General features: G+C 41.7%; 1 protein-coding gene across 4 annotated transcripts in view; it reads left to right on the forward strand.

Annotated features, from left to right (window-relative positions):
* Positions 1-26,865, forward strand: part of nbeab (neurobeachin b) — a 183,761-nt gene that overhangs the window by 63,245 nt on the left and 93,651 nt on the right. For 2 of the 4 annotated variants that reach the window (XM_041941459.1, XM_041941456.1), the window contains exons 12-30: positions 299-451; positions 1,761-1,929; positions 6,932-7,011; positions 8,051-8,113; positions 8,488-8,585; positions 9,041-9,133; positions 10,622-10,730; positions 10,834-10,915; positions 11,025-11,148; positions 11,936-12,128; positions 12,278-13,282; positions 14,200-14,417; positions 14,665-14,818; positions 15,817-15,997; positions 17,025-17,152; positions 17,526-17,591; positions 17,910-18,078; positions 19,961-20,399; positions 26,523-26,680. In XM_041941459.1, the coding sequence (XP_041797393.1) occupies positions 299-451; positions 1,761-1,929; positions 6,932-7,011; positions 8,051-8,113; positions 8,488-8,585; positions 9,041-9,133; positions 10,622-10,730; positions 10,834-10,915; positions 11,025-11,148; positions 11,936-12,128; positions 12,278-13,282; positions 14,200-14,417; positions 14,665-14,818; positions 15,817-15,997; positions 17,025-17,152; positions 17,526-17,591; positions 17,910-18,078; positions 19,961-20,399; positions 26,523-26,680 (3,682 nt within the window). Of the gene's footprint in view, positions 1-298; positions 452-1,760; positions 1,930-6,931; positions 7,012-8,050; positions 8,114-8,487; positions 8,586-9,040; positions 9,134-10,621; positions 10,731-10,833; positions 10,916-11,024; positions 11,149-11,935; positions 12,129-12,277; positions 13,283-14,199; positions 14,418-14,664; positions 14,823-15,811; positions 15,998-17,024; positions 17,153-17,483; positions 17,592-17,909; positions 18,079-19,960; positions 20,400-26,522; positions 26,681-26,865 lie in introns of all 4 variants that reach the window. The other 2 variants (XM_041941458.1, XM_041941455.1) reach the window with 2 other exon arrangements.

Here is a 26,865-nt window from a genome sequence, read left to right on the forward strand (position 1 = left end):
TAGGCTGCACTCCAGTTACCAGCTCTCTGTTTCTGACCACTTCTGCGGTTTACAAATCTTTCTACCTGTCATTCAACCCAGAATGACCTGCTTTTGTGACAGGGTCGTACAAGTAGTTCTTTGTCACTTTTCGTTTTTTTTCTACTTTAAGTGCAAAGAGACATTTCCTGAACAGTTGCCACAGGATGTTGCTCTCAATAATGCAATCAGTATCAAGAAGGAAAAATACACACTTACAGCAGAATAGACATAGACGAAATGATTATTGTTTAAGGTGACTTTGTGCTTCTTCCTACAGTCATCACGTGTACACATCACCAGGGCTGTGTTAGAGCATTTCCTCTCCTTTGCAAAGTATCTGGACAGTCTGACACATGGGGCACCACTGCTGAAGCAGCTGTGTGACCACATCCTGTTCAATGCTGCCATCTGGATCCACACCCCTGCGAAGGTAAGCTTGTGCAAGTAGCTCCACCCATGAGGGGACAGGTGTCTTTGCATGTGTGTATCAGGCTGTAGTGGATGCTTATCAGGAGCTTTCAACCACAAAAGGCTTCAGTAGTCCCCTGCTTCAACCTACTCTAGATTTGAAATGGCAAGTCCTCACATGAGCCTGTTTTTCAGAGGAAATGCCCGTTGTCAAGTATGTACCACACTGGTGTACTGGTGAGATTCATCATGGCACCAAGTGTTTGTGGTCGTGGTGATAAAACCAAGTAGCGGAGCATATACACTGGATACGTTTTCACATTTCTAAGACATTAAATGGTTGCAGAGTTCATCACTCACTTCCACTTTCCTGTCCTCAGCCTAACCAAGTTTTTTAAATGTTCCACAGTCCACCCCACCCCCCCTCCTTTTAAATAATGACCCATGAAAAAATGGGATGAGGTATATCAAAGGAGCTGAGTTTGTGTGGCAAATACATTTGCCTCAGGAGTGCTGCTGGTGGGCCAAGCCATGAATAAATAAAAGGAGGAAATAAATACAAAAGTGTCTGGAGGCTTGCTTCAGACACTCCTCTAAAATAGAGCGTAGAGAAAGAGGTAGAAAAATGAGAGAAAAGGGTGAGGTAATGAAGTGGGTTAGAGCACTTCAAGCTGCAACGGCAGAGAACTACGATGCCTCCTTCCCTTGGGTCATGCCACAAAGTCCACATTACCTCTGCCCCTCTCTTCTGCATGAGGTCCAAAGAGCCAGCTGTGTGAATGATGGGTACATGCAATATGCATTCATGACATGGGCTCACTGACCTTGTCCAAGTCGATAAATAAGACCTCATAAATGCATTTTACTCTTCTGTTCTCATGGAAATTACATTACCAATGGCGTGGTGTTCACTTATCTCCACTGTTTAAATTCAGCAGCCTCAAACCATATCTCGTCATGCTAACATCGTAACCACACTTTAATCATGACTCACATTTGACTCCCAATATCCTATAATTTATGATATATGAGAGAACGCTCTCAGTATTTATAACTGCAGTAACTCTGGTGGGATTAAGGATTCTTGTCAGGTTTGTTGCTAATTACAGAGGACATGCTAATCATCACTGAATAGAGTGGAGCTCCAATAGTTATGAAATTCAGTAATATAGGGTCAGTGGCCATCGTTACCGTACATCTGCACAGATAATAGGCTCAGCTAGTGCAATCCACCACAGTGAAATGTGTTGGTTAGTCTGAAAAGGTGAAAGGTACAAGGGAGTAATTATGCTGTGGTGTTCATATATGTGCATGTTTTTTTTTCTCTACAGGTACAGCTCTCTCTGTACACATACCTGTCTGCTGAGTTTATTGGCACGGCAACCATCTACAACACGATTCGTCGAGTGGGCACAGTGCTTCAGCTCATGCATACGCTAAAGTACTACTACTGGGCCATTAACCCTGCAGACAGCAGCGGCATCACACCAAAGGGTCTTGGTGAGCATAAATTAAGCTAAGTTTATTTGCTTTTTTTGTTGTTGTTGTTGATTTGATTTGATTTGGGTTATTGTCTATATAAACTGTTTTCCATCCATCTGAAAGCTCATCCAAGTGAAGCTCAGTGTTTTGGAAAGGCAATCACTGGGACTGAACCAATCACAATCAGTGTGTGCAGTCACAAGCCTGCTCTTCCTGAAATGGCAGCAGCTACCCCCACATTTGAAATGACTCATCCCCACACAGAAGTCCTTGCCTGTCAGCTGTTAGGACCGTGGCCATCACTGGAGACGACAGTGAGGCGGACACGCCACATCAATACTGTCATCCCCCTAGGGTGCTTGGTGTGGGTGTTAGGCCTCTGAAACCTGGGCCAGTAGTATGACTGGCATCCTCTCTCTATGAAACAACAGTACGTCACTAAGCAGACTGTGCTGGAAGTGAAAGTGTCCTTGAACTGTCATTTCGTTTTTACTCTCCATTATTCTTTTCTGAAACTATCTGTGTTGAAGTATAGGGGTTGTTTTATAATGGTACTGAGAGCTCAGTTTATGCTGCACCAAGGCCTAATAAACTTCCTGAAGGTTAATGCTTGTATTCTGACAACGCCAGTGTAATCCTCGTCATATAGTCAAAGGTGTTATCTTCCAAAAAGTATTCTTCCTTACTTCCATCGACATTGTTAGTACCACCTGCAGTTTCTATGACAAGTGAAAATCACATTTATTAATGCTGCAAGATGCCAACAGATGCTCACTGCCAGTGTCAGAGCTGGCTGAATACAGAAGCATTTTAGTCTATATACTGTATATCCCACATCAAGGCACGTGGCCTACATTTTTGATCTCTTACAGCTGGGAGTGATCCTAATTGATTTCATGCTAATAGTGGTAGTGACCTCCAGACTGAGGTTAGCTGGGATAATATGGGAACACTTATCTGTAAGTTAGGTCAGTCCACAGGCCCCTCAATCTCTCTTTTCCTGATTTAATTAATTAATTTGTTCCTTGTCCCATCTACTTACACTGTGCAGGGTACCTTATCCTTTCATATACTGTGCAAGGGAACTTTACAAGACGTAATAAGAGATGAAAGCTCAACCTATCCAGAGCTCATGTTCTAGGGTGATGAGCTATATATAGCATGGACATCAGAGGAACTTTTCTTGTGGATTTATTTCTATCCAGTCCACTATGTTGGACGCTCTTGGTAGGTGTTTTGTTGCTTTCACTACTGTTGAATAATAGATTTTAATGTCAAAATCAGTTGTTTGGGAAAATCTCTCTGTGTGTAGCCTCAGGGAATGCAGTATAGTTCTGCTTTATATAGAAGCATCATAAGAGCAAGTAGTCTTCTTATTCGTTTCAACACTGTCAGAGTCAGAGTCAACCCTGGTTGTAAAAACACCAAAATGATACACAGGATGTGCTGTAGTGTATTCACTGTTGTTCCTGCATTGTGTCCTATACAGGAGAGTCAGGCCTACCACCTGTAAGGATAGTTGTTGATGCCTGGGTTGGTGCCAGGTGAAGGCAAGGTTATTGGGTGACTGATGCTTTGCTATGAAACAGGCGCAAACAGTCCATCTCCCCCTGTGGTCATGATGGTTCCGCTTAGTGACTGAAAGCTGTGTTTTAATGGCAGACCACACATTTTAAAGAGCATACAGTAGGTAAGAATCACAGCCCGACAAAACACAAACACAAAGTGTTTTTGTACGGGTGTGACGAGACCTGATGGAATACACACTGAAACAGTTTTTGATTTGATGGTTCTTGATAGCAAAGACGTATACATGCCATCCACGCATATTGTGCTATACTGCATATTTATCAACGGGCTTCTTTCAGTGAGCTCTCTACTTTAGCCTCCCGTAAATTTAGGCCTCTTGAACACAACTCTAAGTATGGTGCTAATTGTTGCTGTACTCCTGGTAGATTGTAATGGGCTGAGATTCTGGGGAAGACGTATCCCCTTCCCACTGCAGGTAATTTTCAGAGTGGATCTGCTTCCATTGATCTGCAGTAGATTTGGCAGGTCAGTTCTTCTCTCTGTCCTTCTGAACTGAGAAATGACCAAACACAGACACATATGAAGAGGGAGAGCGCCAAGCACATAACAAACTGTTCAATTACAGGGTCACAGAGAAGACATTTAAAACGGCGCTCCTCCAGCTACTCGCTCTGTTTCTGGAAGTGGCTCCTCTTTTTATTATCCTCAGGTCTTAATGGAGAGTGCTATCAAATTAAAGCCATGCATCATTCCGTTATGCGCAGAATCACTGCAGGCGCTCAACGGCGGAAGTCCATTGCTCAACTTTTGTCAGTTGTTGATATGTACCCACAAGCCAACACATAATCTGTCTCAATCTCTATTGCTCTCCCTTTGTCTCTGTCTGTGCCCTGCTTCCAGTTTACTAAATAATGAGTTATGAGGTGGCCAGTTAACAAAGCTGTTTGGCCAGTCACCACTTTCATTCAAGCTGGTTCTGTCTTGTTCCCATAATAGAAGAATTCGCCAGTGACAGAAATGTTGGTGCATCAGAGGAATAATCTGATCAAGGCTTGTGGTAGATTTAGATTTTTTTTTGCATGCTTTCATCCTGATGTTTTAATCTGATAGAAGACATAAATTACTGATCACAGGGAAGTCAGGGAACAAGTTGGCACACACATGCTCTTTTTTAACACTGCCTTGAAAGAGAAAGAGAGTTGGCCTGATCCAATAATTTTTTGTGTTTTTGCCTTCATGTTTGTCCTGTGTGTGTCATATGAAATGTTTAGTCATTGTAATTTAAACTCAACATACTCCAAATGTTCTAAATTGAGCAGGTTAAAGTAGTTAAAACCTCTGGAAACCACTTATTGCTCCTGCAATTACAAACACTTTGAGTTTTTCCTCATCAGCTTTTGTTTATTTACAATCATTCAGTGAGTGAATATTTTTAATTATTCTTGTTTTCTATTTAAAGGTTTGTAGAAATATACAGGACACATACTCTTGTAAATGCTGTGGCTTTATAATCATTGGTCATAAGATGAAATTAGATACCTGCATTAATCACATGGACATAAATTGTTTTTCAATGAACTTCACCTTCTCCTTGTGCCCTTGGGATGCGGAAAGCAAAGCAATATGTGAGTGAGAAACAAGAGCTGTGCAGAGCTGCTGAGCATAATTGGTCGTGAATAACTTGCATGCAGTGGCTGCGGTAATAATGTCCTTATCATCCCTTCCATGTCAGGCTGTGTCCCTGCACTGGGTTTTCCTCTCTCACTCTATTAATCAGTGTCTGGATGCAGCAGCACTCGCCGTCGTCCTGCAACCTCAGGGAGCCTCATCATTGATTACATTGACTGGCTGTTGAAGCAGCAGGATGGTCAGGTGTCTGCCGCCATCGTATCTGTCATCATGGCACTGTCCCCATTTAGAGTGAACATGTGTCCAGCCAAGGTTGAGGTTGGAGTTCATCAGAGCTGAGAACAGAAGAAAGACATTGGGCAAAGTGACCAGTTTTCTCCGAAAGGCTTTTGCTGATTTATTTGGGCCCGGTCATTTAATACTTCTGCAAATGGAAAAGATTTTGTCAGTTTGTTTATACCTGTCTATGCAGGATGAATAAGATATGAATGAATGTGTGCCATGTTTTACCTTTGTGCTACAGTGATAGCATTGCTAATCTTAAGGGGACATGTATGCCATATCCGGTACTTGCTGATGTGTCTGACTGAATAGCTCTGTGTTGTATTGATCTGCCTGTTGCTGCAGCCCATTAGTGAGCTTACTGAGTGCACGTGCAAACATTTTTTGGTTGCAAACAAAAGAGCTCAGCATATTGAACAGGATCTAGCCATGCCGAAATTAATTCTTGTGCCAACAAAACCAATACAACAGCAGCAGCTCTGTGATATGACAGTTAATCAATGCTTTCTGCCATATCCTGCCATTCGTCTTTATTTGCACAGCACACCTACACCTTCTGACAGCGTTGAGCCCATCAGATTTTAAAATGAGGACAGGAAAGGATTGCAATGGGAGTCTAACTCACTGATTCTCTAACTGGCCTTGCAAGGCCTACTTAGTGTTATAGGCCTCAAATTTTGTTTATTTATAAGATATACAAAGTGAAGACCTGAACACAAGCTATATTAACAGCCTTCACTCTCTTCTAAACAGCCTAAAAAATACAGACCAAGAACTGTAGAAAAAGTTCCTAAAAATACATCATCTGTGGTGCAATATTCACACGAAATAATCTGCTCAGAATTCATGCAAATTGCTAATTTTGCTCAAAATTACTGCAGTTATTACATTCACTATTTCGGTTATATGTGCAGTTCATCAGTTGTTCCATACTGCTATTGTTATGCATTGAATATGATATGAAACATCTAGAAAATCTGTCACTTAGTCAGAGGTTGTTTACATAATGACAGAAAAGAGGCTTCATAAAGAAAAAGGTGGGAAACCACTCATCTAACTTCAGAGTGCTAAAGTGACCTGAAGTCGGTACAGGCATTCTGGGTAGTTTTAATGAGATGTTGGCCAGTGTGATGGGCAGGTGTGACTATGGTGACCTTGGGCTTGCTGCCTGGGTGCTATGCTGTGACCGAGGCTATCTGGGATACACAGACTTTGGATGCAGCATGAATGATAAATACATTTGGGTTTAATAAACAAAAGCCCCCCTCCTAAACGCCAAGCAGGCTGTGTAACTAAAATATATATTCTGAATTTGAATTGAATGAACATTCATGGTGAATCCTGTGCATCAGTACAAAGCAGATGTTTTTTCTGCTTTTTTCAAAAGCTCAAAGGAGGTGAACACAAGACATCAATGAGAGAAATGTTTCATTAGCCATCAAAAAAACATAAAATAAGTAACTAGATCATTAAAATGCACCAAGAATAAAATTGCCAGTAAAAACAAAAATATAGAGGGGACTGGAAAGATATCTTATTTGGTTCCAGTTTCATTGCTTCTCTCTCTCTCCATCTACAGATGGTCCAAGGCCGACCCAGAAAGAAATAATTTCTCTGCGGGCGTTCATGCTTCTCTTCCTCAAGCAACTCATCCTGAAGGTATATCCCACCTGTCTTCATGCCTCGCAGCCCCTCACACGGCTTGATTTTGAGCTGCGGGGAGAAAATATGGAGATTGTCAAGTCTCCCTGTGTTGTCCTTTAAAACGTTCTGCCGATCTGCTCCTTAATAAATTCAGTGCTATTTATTTATTTATTATTTTTTCTCGAAAGTGTGCCTTGAAGAAAACCAGTTGTGCTGAAACTAATTTAATGGATTCATTAGTCAGTCAAGCGAAAATTAATAAATGACAGTTTTGATAATTATTTCATCATTTAACATTTGATGCTTCCAGCTTTTTGAATGAGACAAATTGATGATGATTTTCTTTGCTTCTGTTTATTCTAATTGACTCCCTCTTGGCTTGCTGACTTTATCAAACAAAGTTAGCCCTGATAAGGCGTCCCTTTTGGCTCTGGAATTGTATGACAGGTATTTTTAGTAATTGTGTCGTTTTACTGACTAAATCTATTTGATTATTTAAAAGATAAATGATAAACTCGTCACTAACAGCGGCATTAGAGTGCTGGGCTACATAGTGCACATTTGATTTGTTTCTTTTCATGTTTTATACTGCACAGTTTCAATCAGTGTATTGCTGCCCACATCCCAGCATGCCAAATCTCTGCAGATAATTCTCATGCCACACTGTGTAACAGGTTTTCCAGGGCATGGCAGAAATAAGAGGAATTTTAACACTGGATAGAAAACAGGCTTGGCACGTAAGGCAGATACAACTTATCTAGCTCTTCAATCTGTATTGTTATAGAAACCTAAATCCTCACACATTAATTGTACAACCAATTAAAGCACAACATAAAGGTTAACACACTGGAGGCCGAAACCTTTAGTGTTCTTCCTCCAGTAATTTCCAGGACCCTCTTTTCAGCTGTATGAAACTGAAAAATACTGTGATGCTTTTTGTCCGAATATACAGCAGACCGTTTTGTATGTTTTGAAATGCTACGATCCTTCTCCAATTATTTGCCTGGCACATCATTTAATTGTTTACCTTTTTTTTATTTTTGCATTCTTTCAGGACCGAGGTGTGAAGGAGGATGAGCTGCAGAGCATCCTGAACTATTTGTTGACAATGCACGAGGTACATGAGATTCTGTCCCTGCTCCAAGTGAATTCACTCAGTATGTTAGTGTGCCACTTGCTGCACTATAATCTTTAAGGTCACATTTCATATTCTAGTCGCTATTCTAGGTGTTTATTTTTTAGTTTATTTTTTCCTGCCCAGCAAGATGAATGAATCATTTTGATTAGCAACGGCCAGCCACTGCCCCTGCTCTATTGTAAGGTGTTCCAGGGCCCCAGGTGTATTCTTCAATTGCAGGTGATACAATTGCAAGGCACATACATTATGTGTTTGCTAAGACTCTGTAAGTGCAACGGCAGCAAAGAACAAAGACAGTATTTTCTCTTTTGACCTGCTTCTTTTTCTCTCTCGACATCTTTCTCTGTGTGCAGGATGAGAATCTGCATGATGTGTTGCAGTTGGTAGTAGCCCTCATGTCGGAGCATCCAGCGTCCATGATCCCTGCTTTTGACCAGAGAAATGGAATACGGTAAGCTCCTCAGGGGAAGACACAGTCCCTTCGCTCTTCAGGCACAAAATGAAGAGGTGATTTCGCAAAATAAAACGAAGCACCTTGTGCTGTTGCTGTGTGCCTATGAGACACGTGAATAATTCATAAGCTCGGGGAGAAAAAAAAACTATGCATGGAGAAGTAACAATATTAACATATTGATTTCATGATATGACATGGATGATCAAACTTACCCCATGTGATCCTATAAAATATAAATGCACACACTGTAGCACTACTTGTGAGTTCTAAGGACTTCATTGTGGAAAGGCTGCTGCTTTCATTCGGGCATTCATTTGATGCTCATGTAAATTCTCCCTGAAAGAAAGTGGTTGTCAGCTAACCAGCGCAGGGCCTTTTCATCAGCAGGGCTATACTTTTTTCTGTCAAGACAGTGTGCTGTTGCCAGCTTTTGCTTCTTGTGTCTATTCCAGGGTAATCTACAAGCTCATGGCCTCTAAGAGTGAAAGCATTCGAGTACAATCCCTCAAAGTCCTTGGCTACTTCCTCAAGCATTTGGGCCACAAGTAAGTAACCAATTTGAATAGCTGTGTCATAGATTGTAATTACACACTTTAAGTGTTTGTATACTGGATAGTCTACAGATTAATGGATCGTCAGATGTCTGTTACATGCCTCATGCTGTTATCTGCTCTGTGTTGTCATCCCTGCAACGACCAGGTTAACATCGTTGCGAAAGGCTATTAGCTTAGGAACTGAAAATTCATGAAGCAGCTTTTACATTCAGAGAGATGATTCATCTGGCCCTGCCACTCCTTTGAAAAAGTGTGCAATTAGAAGAGCCAAAAAAACTTTTGACTGCATGCCAGTTTTGCAAATTACGGTGCACGTCTTTGTTGAACACCTGAATTCCTGGCATTGTGCCCTGAAACCATTACTTCACATACGAGAATGGTGGAAGAGGTCCAAGTTACTGTCCCGCAGACTGAAATAAATAATAAAATAGGTAGTAGGATGTCAGCATATCCTCTTTATGCTGCACATTGGTGAGGAGAAAGAGAGAATGCCTATGGGTGGAGAGCCTATGATTCAAAATGCAGGATGCAGGGAGAGGATTTGTCTGTGCTTGCAATGGTGGGGCACCAGGTGTTGTGGTGTTACTGGTGCCTACAGAATGGAAGGAAAGGGCAGCCATAAGCCCATGCTAGACTGCCCCAGGCGCAAGTGAAAGGCCTATATCCTCCAGGGACAGGAGGGCTTCATGAAAGCCTGCCTTTCAGCCCTCAATTTAATAGCTTTCATACATTTTAAAGCACCATCCTAGTTCTATAAGCTCTACTGCAACTCATGAAGAATTAAACATGTTTTTTCCACGCTTTGGTGATTTTATGGCTTTCTGATAATTGACAGAGTGTATTCATTTTCACATTGTCTTGATTTAGACAATTTTAACTGTTTATTGAGAGTGACTTAGTCTGGATTTACACTCATGCAAGCCTTTACAAAAATGTCTCTCCTCCCACTGTACCTTGTTGGTTGAGCAGTCTTGTACAAGTTCTACCTCAGCTTGCCGTACATCATCAGTCTGCCCTTTTCTCACAAATTTCCATATTTATACAGTTGTGAGAAATACTACTCTTCTCCTAAGTGTCCAATTTGCCAGCTTCTGCAAAATGCAAAAAAATTGTCGACTTATTAGGAAAGTCCCAACTCTTCTTGAGGCGGTTGCAGCAGCTTTGGCATAGCATTGTGACAGCAGTCCTTATGCTGTTTGCAGAAGTAGTTTGTCACTGTTGAACCCATTCACCTGTGGTGTGCCTCCGTTATATCTTGGAGCCATTCCTAGTGACAGGCTGTCTTCGTTATCCTACACACCTCCAACAAAATTCCCCCAATTTATGACAGCAGGCAGTTCCTGACACTTGTCTCCAGAGCCCAGCTCCCTGTGGGTGAGACTAGGAAAGCAAGCTGACGGGACTCACTGATCCTTTCAGTGGCTTAGGGAGCTCTAAACAAGGCACTTTACCATTATGTCTGTGTGTGTTTATCCACAGGAGGAAGGTAGAGATCATGCACACACACAGCCTCTTTACTCTGCTGGGAGAGAGGCTCATGCTGCACACCAACACTGTGACCGTGACGACCTACAACACTCTGTACGAGGTAACAAAACATTTTCCTCTGAAATGTCCCAACATTGCTGCACCTTTGGTCTGTGCACAGAATGTGTGACCGATCATTCTTTTCTCACTGCTTCCCGCGTCAGATTCTGACAGAGCAGGTGTGCACACAGGTAGTTCACAAACCTCACCCTGAGCCCGACGCCACTGTCAAGATTCAGAACCCAAGTAAGCCTGTTATGTGTCACATTGAATTTTGTTCCCTCTGAAGCACTCGGTTCTCTGGTAAAACTGAAAATGTGTGTATATGTTTGTGTTTGCGTGCGTGTCATATCAGTGATTCTCAAGGTGGTAGCCACGTTATTGAAGAGCTCCGCCCCCAGCACGGAGCTGATGGAGGTTCGGCGGCTCTTCCTTTCAGACATGATCAAACTGTTCACCAACAGCCGAGAGAACAGACGGTGAGCGGAACTTAGACCGTCTTTTACTCAGCCACTCCTTCGTTTATCCTCCTGATTTATGTATCAAAGAAAGAGAGAAAAAACACGCACACACACTATTCCTCCTCCTCGTGCCCTGTTAACAAGACTCATATTGATGCTAAATCATCCATAGACATGCACATGTTTTCCAGCAGATGTTTCTGTGTCAGATTTGACAGTTGCTCATTCCTGCTTTCTCTCATTTTCACTCTCACACCCTGTCTCTCCTTCTGAAAGACACACTTTAAAACATATTGCATTTAAATTACAAGTCTTAGGAAACCACTGACCTAAATCAGTCACATAATTAGCCTAAAATCAATAGGCAGAAAGTGCTTAGTCAAGTCACACTGTTGAATTGAAACAACCCCCCCCCCACCACTTAATTGGTTTTCACTTGCTTTCCCCTTTTCTGTGTTGGCTGTCATATTGTTTCCTGACTTACTTCCACCAAATAAATGAAGGATATAATATATGAATGGCCAAATGATCAAAATAGTCTGTTATAATGTGAATAACAAAATGCCAAATAGCACCTGTATGTTCTTTTGACACAAAGAAAGGTGCTGAGCAGAAACAGAATAGTTATCCTAAAACGTGTTTAATTTTGGTGGAAAAAGTCAAAGTAGAAAGTTGTAGAAAATCATTCCTTTTTCCCATCAACATCAATTAAACTTGCTAAAGGCAAGGAGAAAAGAGTTTTCTTAAATTACCCAAACTATCTGGCTTATGTAAGGCAGGTTGTATTTGTTGATGCCTGTTGCAGGTGTCTGCTTCAGTGCTCCGTATGGCAGGACTGGATGTTTTCTCTTGGCTATATCAACCCTAAAAACTCTGAGGAGCAGAAGATCACTGAGATGGTGTACAACATCTTTCGTATTCTGCTCTACCATGCCATCAAGTATGAGTGGGGAGGGTGGCGTGTGTGGGTGGACACACTCTCTATTGCCCATTCTAAGGTGAGTACTATACTGTGCAACAAAGAGGAAACACTGACCTCTGCTGTTTAGCCAGATATTCCTATATGTTTTTCCCTAACTGTTAAGCTTCTTCTTAATTGATCTTCTCGTTATAAATATGTGGCTGACATGGTCTGCCCTTTTTATAGGTGACATATGAGGCACATAAGGAGTACTTGGCTAAGATGTATGAGGAGTATCAGCGTCAGGAGGAGGAGAATATTAAGAAAGGGAAGAAGGGTTTCGTCAGCACCATCTCTGGTCTGTCTGCGCAGGCCTCTGGCATCAAGGGCGCGATTGAGATCCGAGAAATGGACGATAACTCTCAGACACCTGAGAGTGAGAAGGACTATGAGAGTGCAGACTCGCACAACCTGCTGGCTGAAGGGAAGGGGCCAGAGGAGGGTCTTAGAGCAACAGAGGGTCCGGTAGATGGGGTCAAGGTTGAAGTTCATGACCTTCTGGTGGACATCAAGGCTGAAAAGGTGGAGGCTACAGAGGTTAAGATAGATGATATGGACTTGTCCTCTGAAAGTCTGGGAGTATCTGAGAATGGAGCACTGGTGGAGGTGGATTCTCTGTTGGATAATGTTTATTGTGCTGCTGTGGAAAAGCTCAACAGTAATGTTAACAGTGGGTTGTTGCCAAAGGGCAGCATGGATGACCAAAATGCACCCCCTCTCATTACTCTTGATGATGACAAGGGCGCCATCCCTAATAGCAACAATTTCCTGTTCGGCAAGGTGGTAGGCAGCATGGAGGATAAGCTGCTGCCTGATCTCAGTCCAGCAGAGCCTCTGGTCCTGCCCAGCCCAGAGCCTCCAGTGCACACCAGTGCCAGTGTTGAACTGGGCCTTCTTGCACACATGACAGGCAGCTCTGAGCTTGGCTCCTTACCCAGTATCTTGGAGAAGGATGAGTATGAACTACAGGCAGCCCTGGAGGGCATTAGCTCTGTGGCTGGTACAGACACTGAGGCCTCCTCCAAAAGCCTAGAGGTCAGTGAGGGCCAAGCTGCAGCGGCATCTGAAGGGGACCCCTTGACTGTTAAGACCGGCAGTGCAGCAGATGCAGCAAGCAACAATTCTGACACAGAGAGATCAGATGATAACAAAGACAAGGAGAAGAAGATTCAGACAACAGCCACCACACAGGTTTGTCCTAAGTAAAATAATTGTTGATGTAAATTGAGTTATTTGGTAATATCCAGCACAGAAAAAGTCGGTCTTCCCATTTTCAGACTTTCTTATGAAAGAAATAGTGAAAGTTCACTGACTTCACTAGAACAGCAAAGCTTAGCCAGAGGGAAAAATTACAGTAGAGGATCATCAGTGCTGAAACATAGCAGCACCAGGGTCACAGAGTGGAAAGCAAGGAGAGAAGCCGTTTGCCATTGTGAGCTTGTGTTGACCTTTAGTGAACAGTTCTATATTAACAAACCCATAGGGATCATTCCCTTGCCCAACTCTGGTTGTAATAGGGACAGAATGGCCTGGTGCACATCAGGCAACATCCCTCTGAGACTCAGGAAAGTGGGCTGCTGGAATAGTTGAATGAGCCAACAGCAGGGCAGAAATAGACAAAGTATTATTCTGCAACGATCGCCTGGGAATTGTTGATTGCTCCCCTTCTCTCATATGAGCTGTGCTCTTTCTCAGAGGTCATAGTCTTTTGCCTAGACTGGGTCACTGATGGAGGACCAGTGGGAGGCTGGATTTATTTTTAAACTTTTCTTTGCTGTTGCATAATTGCTCATGTTCAATTCATCACTGCTGCTTTTTAGACAGGCTTTTTTTTTTTTTTTTTTTTGCAGGACCTTGCTGACTCATTCATCTTACATTTAGAGGTTGCATTGAGCTTGAGTATTTTTCCTTTACCTGCAGGCAGGAAGAGGTTATTTGAGGACACACTTTTATCTGGCAATTCATCATTCTTAGTGAATAGTATGACATTAGCATTATCTCTCATTAAGACTGCACTATTGATCTTGACAGAAGAATATGATTAGCAACTAGTCTGTAAACAGTATCTCATGATACTGTTTTAAACTGATTAATTGGTCTCCTGTCAGAGTCTGCATGGCCGCCTGGCCACTCAGATGGAGAGGGACATACGCGTGGACTTGGGGTTCAGAGGGATGCCCATGACCGAGGAACAGCGACGTCAGTTCAGCCCTGGCCCACGCACCACCATGTTCCGCATCCCAGAGTTCAAATGGTCAGCCATGCACCAGAGACTGCTCACTGACCTGCTGTTTGCACTGGAGAGTGACGTCCATGTGTGGAGGAGGTGTGTGAAGTGCTTTATGTGTGCTTGAAAGAGACAGAGGGAGCGTGTCGTGATAGTCCTTCCATATCAGAACTAACACAACATTTTATTGCTGTTTTGAGAAATTTATTGAATGATGTGGCTTTTTTTTGCATATGGAATATATAAATATTTTTCGTTAAATTCACGGAGAAATTAACATGATTTACATGATGTGAAAAATGCTTGTACCCATAATAATCCAGTTCTTTCCCTCCTTCCCCTGCAGCCACTCCACCAAATCTGTCATGGACTTTGTTAATAGTAATGAGAACATTATTTTTGTCCACAACACTATCCACCTCATCTCACAAATGGTAGACAACATCATTATCGCTTGTGGAGGCATCTTGCCCCTTCTGTCAGCGGCCACCTCTCCTACTGTAAGTGCGCCTCACTCTCTTCACTGTAGAGGAATATCGCCATCTAGTGGTAGTTTTTCATGACCGCTTGATCTAAGGTTGTCTGTCCTTACTACTGTATAGTATGTACCTGTGGGAAATAAGACTTGTTTGCGTTTATTGACTGGGTGTACCTTTATTTGCTCAGCTTCACTTTGCTACAATTAATGTTGAGGACATCAGTTTGGTACAATTTCATATATTTGTAATTAACTTTATGTATGTCATTCATGGTTGCTTTTATCAGTCTGCTATAATTCTCAAATTTAATTTCCAGGCTTACCTGAAATTGATTTTAATCATCTGCTTTTGTTTATTGTGTCTGTGCATATCTTGAGTGCCAAGGTTTTTATTAACAGTATGGAATTTTAATTTCTCTCTCTTAATTTCCCACAGTATTCACAACCCATTTGTGCTTAATACTTATTACATAGATCTGAAAATCTAAAATCGCTCTGGACTGATTCAGATGGCATCTCAAATATTTTCCTTAGAAAACCTCTCCATCTTCCAACACAAAGAAAAGGACAGCTAACAAAAAAGTGCATGCTTTACCTCAACCCCCAAACTAGTATTTGACAGAATATCACCTGATGTGTTTTTGGATAGTCTAATGGACTCAGATTAAACCCTCTACCAATTTCTACAATTGTGGATTTTATCACTGCTTCCTCAGTGATACGGCAAGACCCTACGCACCCTCACATAAAGATGATGGCCCATGCTGCTGCCTCCTCCTGACCAGGCACTGTCTTAGTGGCTGGTCCTGAATTCAGCAGCACCCACTGTGTTGATATGTCTAATATGACCCTCTTTCCATCTTTTATTGCATATTTCGGTTAAACCATAATGCTTTAATCACAACTACAGAATGTGAGAATGTGGCATAGATGATATTGTGATATTGATGCATGATAGATAGATGATACATGTGCACTTTTGTTTTATGTGACTGATGTCTTTCTTGTTGCTTGTGCAAGACGGAGTTGGACAACATCGAGGCAACGCAGGGCATGTCCTCAGAGACCGCCATCACTTTCCTGTCCCGTCTCATGGTTATGGTAGACGTGTTGGTGTTCTCGAGCTCCCTCAACTTTAGTGAGATCGAGGCTGAGAAGAACATGTCCTCTGGTGGCCTGATGCGTCAGTGCCTCAGACTGGGTAAGATTATGATTGTGTGTTTGCCGCTGTGATGTGAATGTCAGTCACTGCAGTGGGGAAGTGAAATAATTGCAGTGTTTTTATGTGGTTTTGGGAGGTAAACTGCATCCTTTGCCAGTTACACTGCAAAACTGATGAGCTAGAAAATGCCACGACAATATTCTCTTCACACACTCTAATAATTACTCTAATCCCTGAAAATCCTCTGTTTGATCAGCAACGCTAATTAATTTAAGAGTCCTTTGCTAATTGTGTACTAAATTGGAAAATGTGCAGGGTTTTGCTGCAGTAGAAAATGACAGGATGATCATTTTAGAATTTAGAACAAGGATAGTGAATAATTTGCAGTACAATTGAGTGCTCTTTCCAAACTGTAGCCTTTTGTGTTTGTCATTGGCGGGTCCCATAGGACTCCATGGTCCTCTCTCTCCTTGTGTGTGTTTGAATGTGTACAGAATAGAGATTTTTTATGCTTTATATTTTACACTTGAATTTAAAGTTGATGACTACTATATTCAGACATAGACAATTGTTAGAATTTATTTTTTTGGTTGATTTGTTATATACATAAAGCAAGCAAAGAAAATGTGTGTATTTTTGTGTCCTTTTTTGTCTCGCCATGTGAGAGTTTCTGTTTCTATATCTGTTTGCACTTGTAGGTCTGTGTGTGCACGAGTCTGTGTTTGCTAGACTGTTGACTCCAAGTTGGCTCTGGGGGATGGGAAATAGCCTTCAGACTTCACAGTGTCCTTGTTGCAAACATGCAATTTCTCATCACTGGCTTCAGTGTGAAATCAGTCTGGCTGCTGATTTTACTCTGGGCTTCTGTCCTGGCAGCCTGGAACAAATAGTCATCAGAGATAACTGATTAGTTTGAAAGAGGTCATGAATGTTATCGACGTTTAATTTCCATTCAACTCTGAAATGAAAGCCAATTTGTCTGCTGTATATATATATATATATATATATATATATGTGTGTTTGTGTGTGTGTGCGTGCGTGTGTGTGTGTGTGTGTGTGTGTACAGTGTGCTGTGTGGCCGTTAGGAACTGTCTAGAATGCAGGCAGAGACACAGAGACAGGGGAAATAAATCTACCATTCCCAACAACCACAAGACTCAGGAAATCCTGCTGAATGCTGTCACTTCCAGCAAGGTAGGATGTGATGACATAGCTTCGCGTTCTGTGCCCCCACTTGCAAATGTCATCCATGTCTATATTTCACTGTACAGAACTGTGCCCCATGCTTATGATGTGACCTGTGTAATGACGTTAAATTCATTTTCCTATTCTAAACGTCACTTATGCCCCCTATTGTACTAAATCTATGTTTGTATACTATCTTACAAATGCTCAGGAATTTATAGGTTCATCATTAGCCATTTACATATCCTTATATAAAGAGAAGAGTAATAACAACAATGTGTTTAATTGGGCTTTGAATGAACAGAGTAGCATGTCATATTGTGTTATCTTTCTGCTTTAGACAGCCATAGAGACTGTCCCTAGTAACCTGTCTCCCATCAAGGACCCTGATCGCCTTCTGCAGGACGTGGACATCAATCGACTGCGTGCTGTGGTGTTTCGTGATGTGGTGAGTGCAGGTGTATGTGTGTGTCTGTGCATGTGTAGGACGTGTATGTGCACAACATGCATGTGTTTGTGACAAAGAGGAGAGAATGAAACAGGTGTGCAATCTAACACCTTTCAGTTAACAGGTGAAACACCAAAGGTGCCATTGTCCACTGAGCTGCTGTCTGTTGAACACAAGCCCACTAAATTTGAATGGATGTAATTTAAAGCAAGTTTTAGAAGTATTTTTGAGAATATTTCAGGCAGCAGCAGTGGATTGTGTGAAATGTGATTGTCTGAATAGAGAGTGGCTTAACCATATTGTGATTTCTCTCCACAGGATGACAGTAAACAAGCTCAGTTCCTGGCGTTAGCTGTGGTGTACTTCATCTCTGTCCTCATGGTCTCTAAGTACCGTGACATCCTGGAGCCCCAGCGTGAGACTGCCAGGATAAGCAGCCAATCAGGCCGCAGCATCCGTCAGGAGATCAACTCACCAACCAGCACAGGTGTTGACAGCTGTGCCCCACCTTTCTTACATCCATTCTTCCTGCCCACTAATCTTAGCTTGTGGTCACTGTGTCAGATATAAATGAATGTTAAGTGTCTTTGGTCCTTTCTGATACACTGCTGCCAGCTTGAGCTGAGAGCTCATTCAGTATAATAGCAGGGAAACCCTGCCTGCACTCTACTGGCTCACATATGATTTATTCATGAGCTCTGCTAATTGCACAGCACAGAATTAAATGTGGAAGCAAATGGAGACCGGGGCTGGAGATCGTAGTTATGAACTTGAATAGGCATCATCGTTCTCTATGAAATGAAAGGTAGTATTGCCTCAAGTCATAAATCATACATTAAGTCACATGAAAGGAAATCAGTTGCTGCCTACAAAGGTTTAACACAGTATCTGCTGCAGTGCCAGCTTGCTGTTACGAGAAGCTCGACTGAGCATACTTTATCAACTTCCATTCAGACAAAAGGTTTAAGTGAATAAAAGAAACAAGAGGAAGAGGAGAGATGCCAAAGGAAATATGAAAGTGTAATATCGAAGAGCTCAGAACCCACAGAGAATAAAGAAAGAGAAGATGAGCAGTGAGAAGTTGAAAGATGAGAAAGCAGCAGCATGCTGACCAACTACTGTGGGTTTTTGGGGCAGTGGAGCCAGGCTTGCTATTTTCAGCCCCATCTGTCAGTGCCCATTAGGCAAGCAATCCACCAGAGGAGAATGGGATCATAGAGGTTGCTGGGAGGAGAGAGGCACACTGCCGCCTTCATAAATTTCACCAGAAAATGGGGGAATTTTCCAGAAGGCATGTGGCAGACGATTGTCTGATGGACCAGGAAGCCAGACGACTTGCTGGCTAAATCAGGCCCTGCTGACCTTGTTAGGGGGCATGTGATGAATATTAATATGGCCTGCCTTGCATCTAGGTAACCACTGGGTCAGGATGTGCAAAAATTAGACTAGAAAAGCACCTCTGCACTGTTTCAGGGAAAATCACGATTTACTGGGTCAAGTAATCACTGTATAGACAATACATTTTCAGTACACAATCAGCATCTCATGTATATGGAGTGTGCAGTATATTATGTACCAGAATAATGGAGCAACTATCTGACTCCTCTGTCACAGTTTCAAATAATTTAAATAGATATGCCTCCCAGGGCTTCAGACTGGAGGAAGGTGAAGAAAAGGATTCATGTTTTATTAGCATAGACGGCGAATAACCAAGAGATAATCTCACCAGAGGATCAGAGCTTCTGGAGAGAGATCTAAGAAGCTGCGTTGCCACATGGCTCTTTCTTCACATGCTAAATTTACTCTTTGAGTAGGAATGTAAAGCCAGCTCTGAAATGCAATTTCAGTCATTAGCGTTGGTATGAAATTTTTTCATTTTAAATCCCCATTTCTTGCTTCTCTTGACAAATATTATGTTATCTTAGTAGGCATATAGGAAGACTAATTATGATAAGTGTGTGTGATATGTTGATATATGTAGTGTAGGGATTGACAGAAATTGTCAAATACTTTAATTTTATTTTTTTTTAATTAATTTAATTTAATCACTCTACTAGTCTATCCAGCAGAAGCACTCAAACACTGGATGGTTTCAGCTTCTCAAATGTGTGTTGTTTCATATCATTGTATATTTGGACAACTATGGGTTTTCGGACTGTTCAAACAAAAGACATCACTTTGGACTCTGGGAGCTTGTTTACTCTCCTTTTTTTTCTTACTAATTCACAAGTAACAATGAAAAATTTAATGAATATTTTGAAAATAATTTGGTCACATGTGGGGTAAGTGTACATGTATTTGACTGTGGCTAATGTTGGTCTCTACCTGTCACTCCCTGTTTTTTCTGTGTGTGTGTGTGTGTGATACAGAAACACCTCTAGCATTTGACAGCAGCAAGGAGCATCCCGCACCATCAGAAGACCTCCACATGGAAAGTACCCTTCCCCACACAGACTCTGGTATTGGAGAGGAGCAGGTAGCGAGCATCCTTAACGGGTCTGACCTGGACCACAGCACAGGAGGGCCGGATGCCATGAACGAGCTCATATCTACACTGTCCTCAGAGGTGAAGAAGTCCCAGGAGAGTCTGTCTGAATCTCCCAGCATGGAGGTGCTGAAATTATCCTCCTCTATTATCAGCATTAGCCAGCCCAAAAGGGGCATCAATGTCAAGGAGATTCTGAAGAGCCTGGTGGCAGCTCCAGTGGAGGGCATGGAGGCTGGGCTGGAGCCTGTGTCCTACCCAGACCCTACTGCCAAGGCCCAGGCCCAGGCCATGTTACCCATGCAGTTTCACTCCTTTGACAGGTGAGGAAGTGTTATTGTTTTTTTGTAAAGAACCCTTCCAGAGGTTTTCCATGGTTAAGCCCATTTTGCAATCATTGTTGTAATTGCTGATGTATTTTTCCAACCATTGCAAACATCCATTGTATTCTAGTTATTTTTTTCCAGTATGAAAGTCAATCAAAAACACTTCCTTGAGTTGTCAAGTCCATAACACTAAAAATTACCTCTTCATTTCTATCAAAGTCACATTATCATTAAAACACAATTCTAATGGAACTAAAAAAAGATTGTGATGGATTACACAGCTCAAGATTCTGCTAATAGATTTCCACACCTTGCAGAAATGAATGAAACCAAATGTTTCCTGAAATGGTAGAAGACCTACCCTAAAAATCTAAACTATACAAACTATACAGTTTATGTTGCTCTTAATAGCCAAGTCAAAGCAAACTTGAAAGCCAGAAGCAAACTGTGACAGATGCAAGTTATACAAAAAAACTATTATTATCTATTATAGGGTTGACTGTATCATTCTCTGAAGTTTCCATTTCTCTGAGTATATAGCCAGAAAACATTTCATGCCATAAAAGATTTGTGTGTGTGTGTGTGTGTGTGTGCGTGTGTATGCCAGTGCTATCACTCAAGCGACCGCAACATCAGTTAATCCTCTTGGTTTATTTTAGTTATCCAGTATACCGCTAATGGTTTTTAAGCAGCATGCGCCACATTTTTTATGTCAGACCACTTGTATTGTGCTCATCCTCCACAGCAAGGAATTCCAGTGTTTGAAAAGGTCTGTGGCACTGTTGCGGTTTATTTACATTCCTGGATTAGATAAAACTACACAGTAATCTGTCTGGATTTGTGAGTTTACAAAGCTGCTCCTGCAGGGATTTCAAGCTTCAGCCCCCCCCCCCCATCCCTGTCCCCTATGGTGGGTAAAGTTTTGAAGATCATAATTTTTCTGAAAGCAATTTGAATTGGTTAAACACAAACAAAAACTTCTGGACACCACTGATTTGGTAGAGTTTTCGTATGTGTTTGTGTAATCACTGCCAGGCCCCAGAGAGACAGCAAAGGACACACTGAGTCAGGAGGAACAATGGGGCCTCCCTTCTCTTTAATGCATACTGCTGCTGCTGGTGAGCCTGATGAATAGGGGAGAAGATGGAGGAGTATGTGGAGAGAGGACGCCGAGAGGGTGGGGGTCTCCAGGGCGTTGATGACAGATTAAACAGAAGCGGCCTCACGCCACACTGCGGCCGGCTCTGTCGCCCTCACCGCTCACACCCGTAATGGGAACTGGCAGCCTGAAATGAGTCGCCAAAGCAAAGTGTATTATTTTTGAAATGCTTTCACACAAACCCTCCTGACCACATATACAACTTTGTCTCATGCTTTTCATGTCACTCCCCCTCTAGCCTCCATTTGCTGTGTCTAATTGTTTGCCACCTGCCAGCGAAATGAGCTGCCAGACATGGACAGGCCTTTCATTTGTCTGTCAGGGCGGCAATAGATTGGGAGTGACAACATCAAAAAAGAAAAAAGGAGAGAAAAAAATGGCTTTAAGAGGAGCGCACAGGGGCAGTCTTCGTAGAGGCCCCTCTGCCAAAGACTTTCATAGAGGAGGGGTTTAAATTTCTTAACATCCAGATTTCCGTTTGACCAGATGGGAATACTGTACTTCATCTTCTTAAATCCTAAACTTCCTCTCTTTCCTCCTCTCATTCCCAAAAAGTAAAAAATAAAAAATAGCTCTATGAGAACTTGTTTGTCCTTGCATATTTGATTTTTTTGATGTAGAGCAATGATAATTGGTTTTAATTGAATGTATGAGTGGAATGTAAGCACATTTCCACTGTATCCATCCTACTATTCCTGAATAAAGCATTATTAGATTCCATCTATTGGATTTGTAAAGGAAACATTTCTTTGGTTATACTTTACACCGCAGTCATCTCCCACAGCCGCAGACCTCATTAATATTAATTCTAAAATTAATCCTTGCTTTATTCTCTGCAACTCAATTAAGACAATCCTATTAATAAGATATGCGCTAGATAATCCATAAATGATTCATGAGCACTCCGCTAATTAATTATTCATTAAAAGAGACTCATGCTTTATCAACATCCTGTAGATCTAATGTAATGTCCCAGCTATGCCAGCTGTGCAAGAGCAGGCAGGCTTCTGCTGGAAGATGCGAGAAAGGGATAAATTTGGAAAGCAAGATTAAATTCATGCCCAGTTCTGACAATCAAATACTGCTAGTGATGTTCTGATATCTGTCAGTGAGATTTCACAGGGGAGAGCAGTACAGAGATATACTAAATAAATGATACTTGTCATCAGTGTTCTTCACAGCACAGCTGTATCTCTAGAGATAATGTTTCGGTAAGCTTTCAAGCTTTTCTATGACTCTCTCATACTCCCCTGTGTGATTCTAGTTGATTTTGATCTGCTAAGTTTCAGAAATGTTACTACTATTTTTGGTATTTTATTCCTATTAGGTTGTTGTCAGTGTGTGATGCTTAATGTATACTATAACCTGCTTTTTATATGTTCTATCCATAGAGAGAAACTGCAGAGCTATTTCATCTGCTATATAAAACATCATAGCATTGATCATTTGGTGAAATAAGTTGCAGCAGAAAAGGATGTAAGAAGGAATTACTAAAAAGCCTGAAAAACTTTGTTTCACTTGGATTCCAGCATGTTGTGCTTCACTAGGAGATAAATATATACAGTAATAGCAACATGGAACAGTAAAAGTCTGTTTTGTTTGGTTGAGGGAGGATTTCTGGGGATTTGCTTCAGATGACAGCAGACATAGCTCGTGACAGAGCAGAGGCCTGGCCTGTGTCACCCAGAGTAACTGCCGGAGATTGGACAAGACATTATCTGGCACCCTCACAAACCCAAAGGCCAACTGCAGACCTGATAAGGACAAGCTTTCCTTCTCTTTCCTGACAGGGAGCTCTTGCAGGGCCAAGTTCACTGCATCATCTTTAATCCTTGGCCAATCAGATTGTTTGTGAGTGTGTGTCTGTGCTTTCATTCGCTGTTACATAAGGTCACAAGTGTATCTCTCATCTCAAGCCTCAACAGGCTTTTTCTTTACATGTTTCACTTAAGGGCTCTGCCCCTTTCTCCTTTAGCACCATGTGATCTTTTGTACAGCTTCTACAAATTTTCTGAAAGGAAAACCACTACTTAAATTATCATGTATTATCCTGATATGTTGTTTTCCAACATCTAAGCATCACAATGTAATGTACACCTTCTGTTCCATGTTTTGTGCATGCTGCCAAGAACCACATCAAGAGCTATGTTAACATCTAGAGTGGTCAGACCTCTGGAAACTTCTTTACTGTACGGGTATTGGTGATGCTTTCATTAATATGAATTAAACACAAACCCATTTGCAGCTTTCATTACAGTTAACAATTTCCTCATTCTCCTCCTTTCATAGAAGTAGACAAGTGGACCCACTCAGTCTTATGCTTTTTATTCTTGCAGTTGCGTTTTGCACAGTCCATAAGAGTATAAGTATTTTATTCAGCGCTAATAAAAAAGTTTTATAAAAAAGTTGTATCTTTATATGCAGGTGATATTTTGTTATTTTCTTAAATTTTAAAATGTTTCTCCCAAATATTTGATCTCTCTTAAGAGAGTGTCTAAAGTATTGGTGGTCACTAAAGCAAAAGAGTGTGGGAGTAGTATGGAACTTTTTTGGACCTAAGAACTAGGCTATGTTCATCAGGACATTGTCGAGCTGTGGCACGACACTTTGAGGTATTCCTGAACCTGACCGACACCTCCTCTGTGGAAAGACCTAGGGAAAAGGCTCACCCATGTCCCTAGCAGAGGTCTCTGAGGTATTTAAGAAGCTCCTTCTCTGCTCTTTGCAGATGATGTGGTTCTGTTGGCTTCATCACACCATGACCTGAGCATGCACTAGGGTCGTTAACAATCAAGTGTGAAGCAGTCATGATGCAAGTCAGCACCTCCAAATCCGAGGCATGGCTCCCTGCCAGAAAACAGTTGATTGGTTGGGAGTGAGATGCTGCCCCAAGTGAAGAAGTCTCTCAAGGTCTTGTTCATGAGTGAGGGTAAAATGGAGCGTGAGATCAGCATAGGAATTGGTGCAACAATGTGTTAGGGAATAAGATGTCAGATACAACCGGTTCCTTCGTAGTGTTTCTTGGCTAACCCTTAGAGATAGTATAAGGAGCTTGGACATCCAGAGGGAGGTCGGTGTAGAGCTACTGCTCCTTTGCATCGAAAAGAGCCAGTTGAGGTGGTTGGGGATTTGATCAGAAAGCTTCCTTCGCGCCTTCTTTTATAGATTTTCCGGGCATGCCCAACTGGTAGGAGACCCCAGGGTACACCCAGAACACACCAGAGAGATTACGTGTCTAATCTGTTTTGTGAGCATCCAGGAGGAGCTGGGGAGAGGAATGTCTGGATTACCTTGCTCAGCCTGCTGCCACTGTGGCTCGGCCCACAGATAAGCAGCAGAAAATGGATGGATGAACTACTCACCAGCAAAATTAAACAGGGCTAGTATAGACACCCCTAAAGCTTGGAAAGGTTATATATCATCGGTATGGGTTAAGATCGTATTCTCTAAATGAGCTTTTCTTGGTTGTTTTTGTTTGTTTAATTTGTGGTTATATTATCAGCATTATGATGATTATTATTATTATACTTTTCTATTTTATCTTTTATATATTAGATATTTCTCTAATTGGAAATTTTGAAAAAAGACTTCATGTATACATTATTCATGGTTTATTCAGACTTTCCAATTGATTGATGCCATCTCTTGCATTTCTACTTTCAAAGTTTCTGTTTCTCAAATAACAAAACAAAACAAAGTGATCTATGTAGTAACATATTATGAAAACCTGCAGTATATAGGCGATAATCTGCAAGTATGTCTTATTCTCTCTATATGTGCTTTGTGTCAAAGCCAGATGCTGCTCTGTGTGTCTGTGCAGAGTAAATGCCAAATAGAAAGGTCTGAATCTAATGCTCAATGAGCCGTAGGTCTGTCAGTTCAAACACAGACGGTAGCTATGCAAATTCATGTCAGTAACAACTGCCAAGTTGCTCCTGGAGAGCTTCTCATTAGGGTCTGGGATGTTTTCAGCTCTTGCAAGCAGAGCAGAGAGCAGCAGAGGGCCAACAGTGGCAAGAGCAGATGTAAGAAAAGGTGTAGTGGCTGGCTGGCTGGCCTGCTGCCCTCAAGTTTATTTACTTTAGCCACTTGTGTTCATGTGTGTGTGTGTGTATTTGCATTGCATGCTTATATTCTGAAAGATGGAGTCACAATTCAGGATGTTTACCTTTCGGAATGTACTGACTAACATCTGGGCATGCTCAAGCTGACTCGGCCTGAGAGCAGAGACAATGACAGTGAAGGCATTAGTATTGGCCTTTTTTCTTCTAAAATGTAAATGAATTTTATTTTATCCACTAATATATATTTTGGGTATTTAAGAAAGATGGATTAGAAAATTCACAGTTGAATCAAAAGTCAAGGAAATTCTGGATATTCTGTTCCAAGACCAGGGCTGAAAAGCCTCTGCTGGCTATGCTGAATATTTTATCATAACAACGTTTGTCTTAAAGCTAACCTGCTATATGGCTGGTTAATTCCAGTTTAACGCCTGGTCCCAGACTAGTTTGCAAATTCCAACTCTCAAATATTCGGCTCAACCGTAACCCTCCGCCAATCCTAAAAAAATATATATATTTCACCCACAATTCTTGCTTAGTGGTCTTTTTATATTATTGTGTCAGGGGCCATAAGCGAGATTATATGAGTAATGCTATGAAGTTATCACAGTTTGAGTTTACAGTTACCACCTGCAGTTACTACAGCACCAGAGAGGGTTTTAATGTCTTTCTTAAGGGCAATTTGGCAGGGAAGGTACTCACAACCTCCAGCTTTTCCTCTTCACTGTGCAACTCTTCCGCCCTTTTTGCATCCCTTTTGTGTATTTGATGTTTACATACACAGATGTATATTCTTATGATGTTAACTCTGCTGAATATCTATTTCTAATATTTCAGTTAGTACGTATAATTATTCTGTGCCTATGTGAATGAAGCATATTGGGTGTGTGTTTCTTGTAGGAGTGTAGTGGTGCCTGTGAAGAAAACCTCCCCTGGCAGCCTGGCAGTTAACACAGTGGGAAGCAGCAGCAGCACCTCTGCTGGGCTGACAGCTGGCAGCACCCCCAACATCTTTGCTGCTGCCTCTGCGACCCCCAAAAGCATGATCAATACCACGGGTAGGTCGCGCACAAGGTTACTGAAATATATCTACACAGTTAAAATACTGCATTCAGCCTTGGTAATGTGGCTCACTTTCAAATAATACTATTTAGAGCAATTTGAGTAATTACTGTTCATTTTAATGAGCAGTCTGTTTTTTTCTTTCTTTGATGCCATTCCAAGAATAGAAACAAAGGTTTTC

This window comes from Chelmon rostratus, chromosome 7 (assembly GCF_017976325.1).
Source record: "Chelmon rostratus isolate fCheRos1 chromosome 7, fCheRos1.pri, whole genome shotgun sequence".
In the NCBI taxonomy this organism is placed as follows: Eukaryota; Metazoa; Chordata; class Actinopteri; order Chaetodontiformes; family Chaetodontidae; genus Chelmon; species Chelmon rostratus.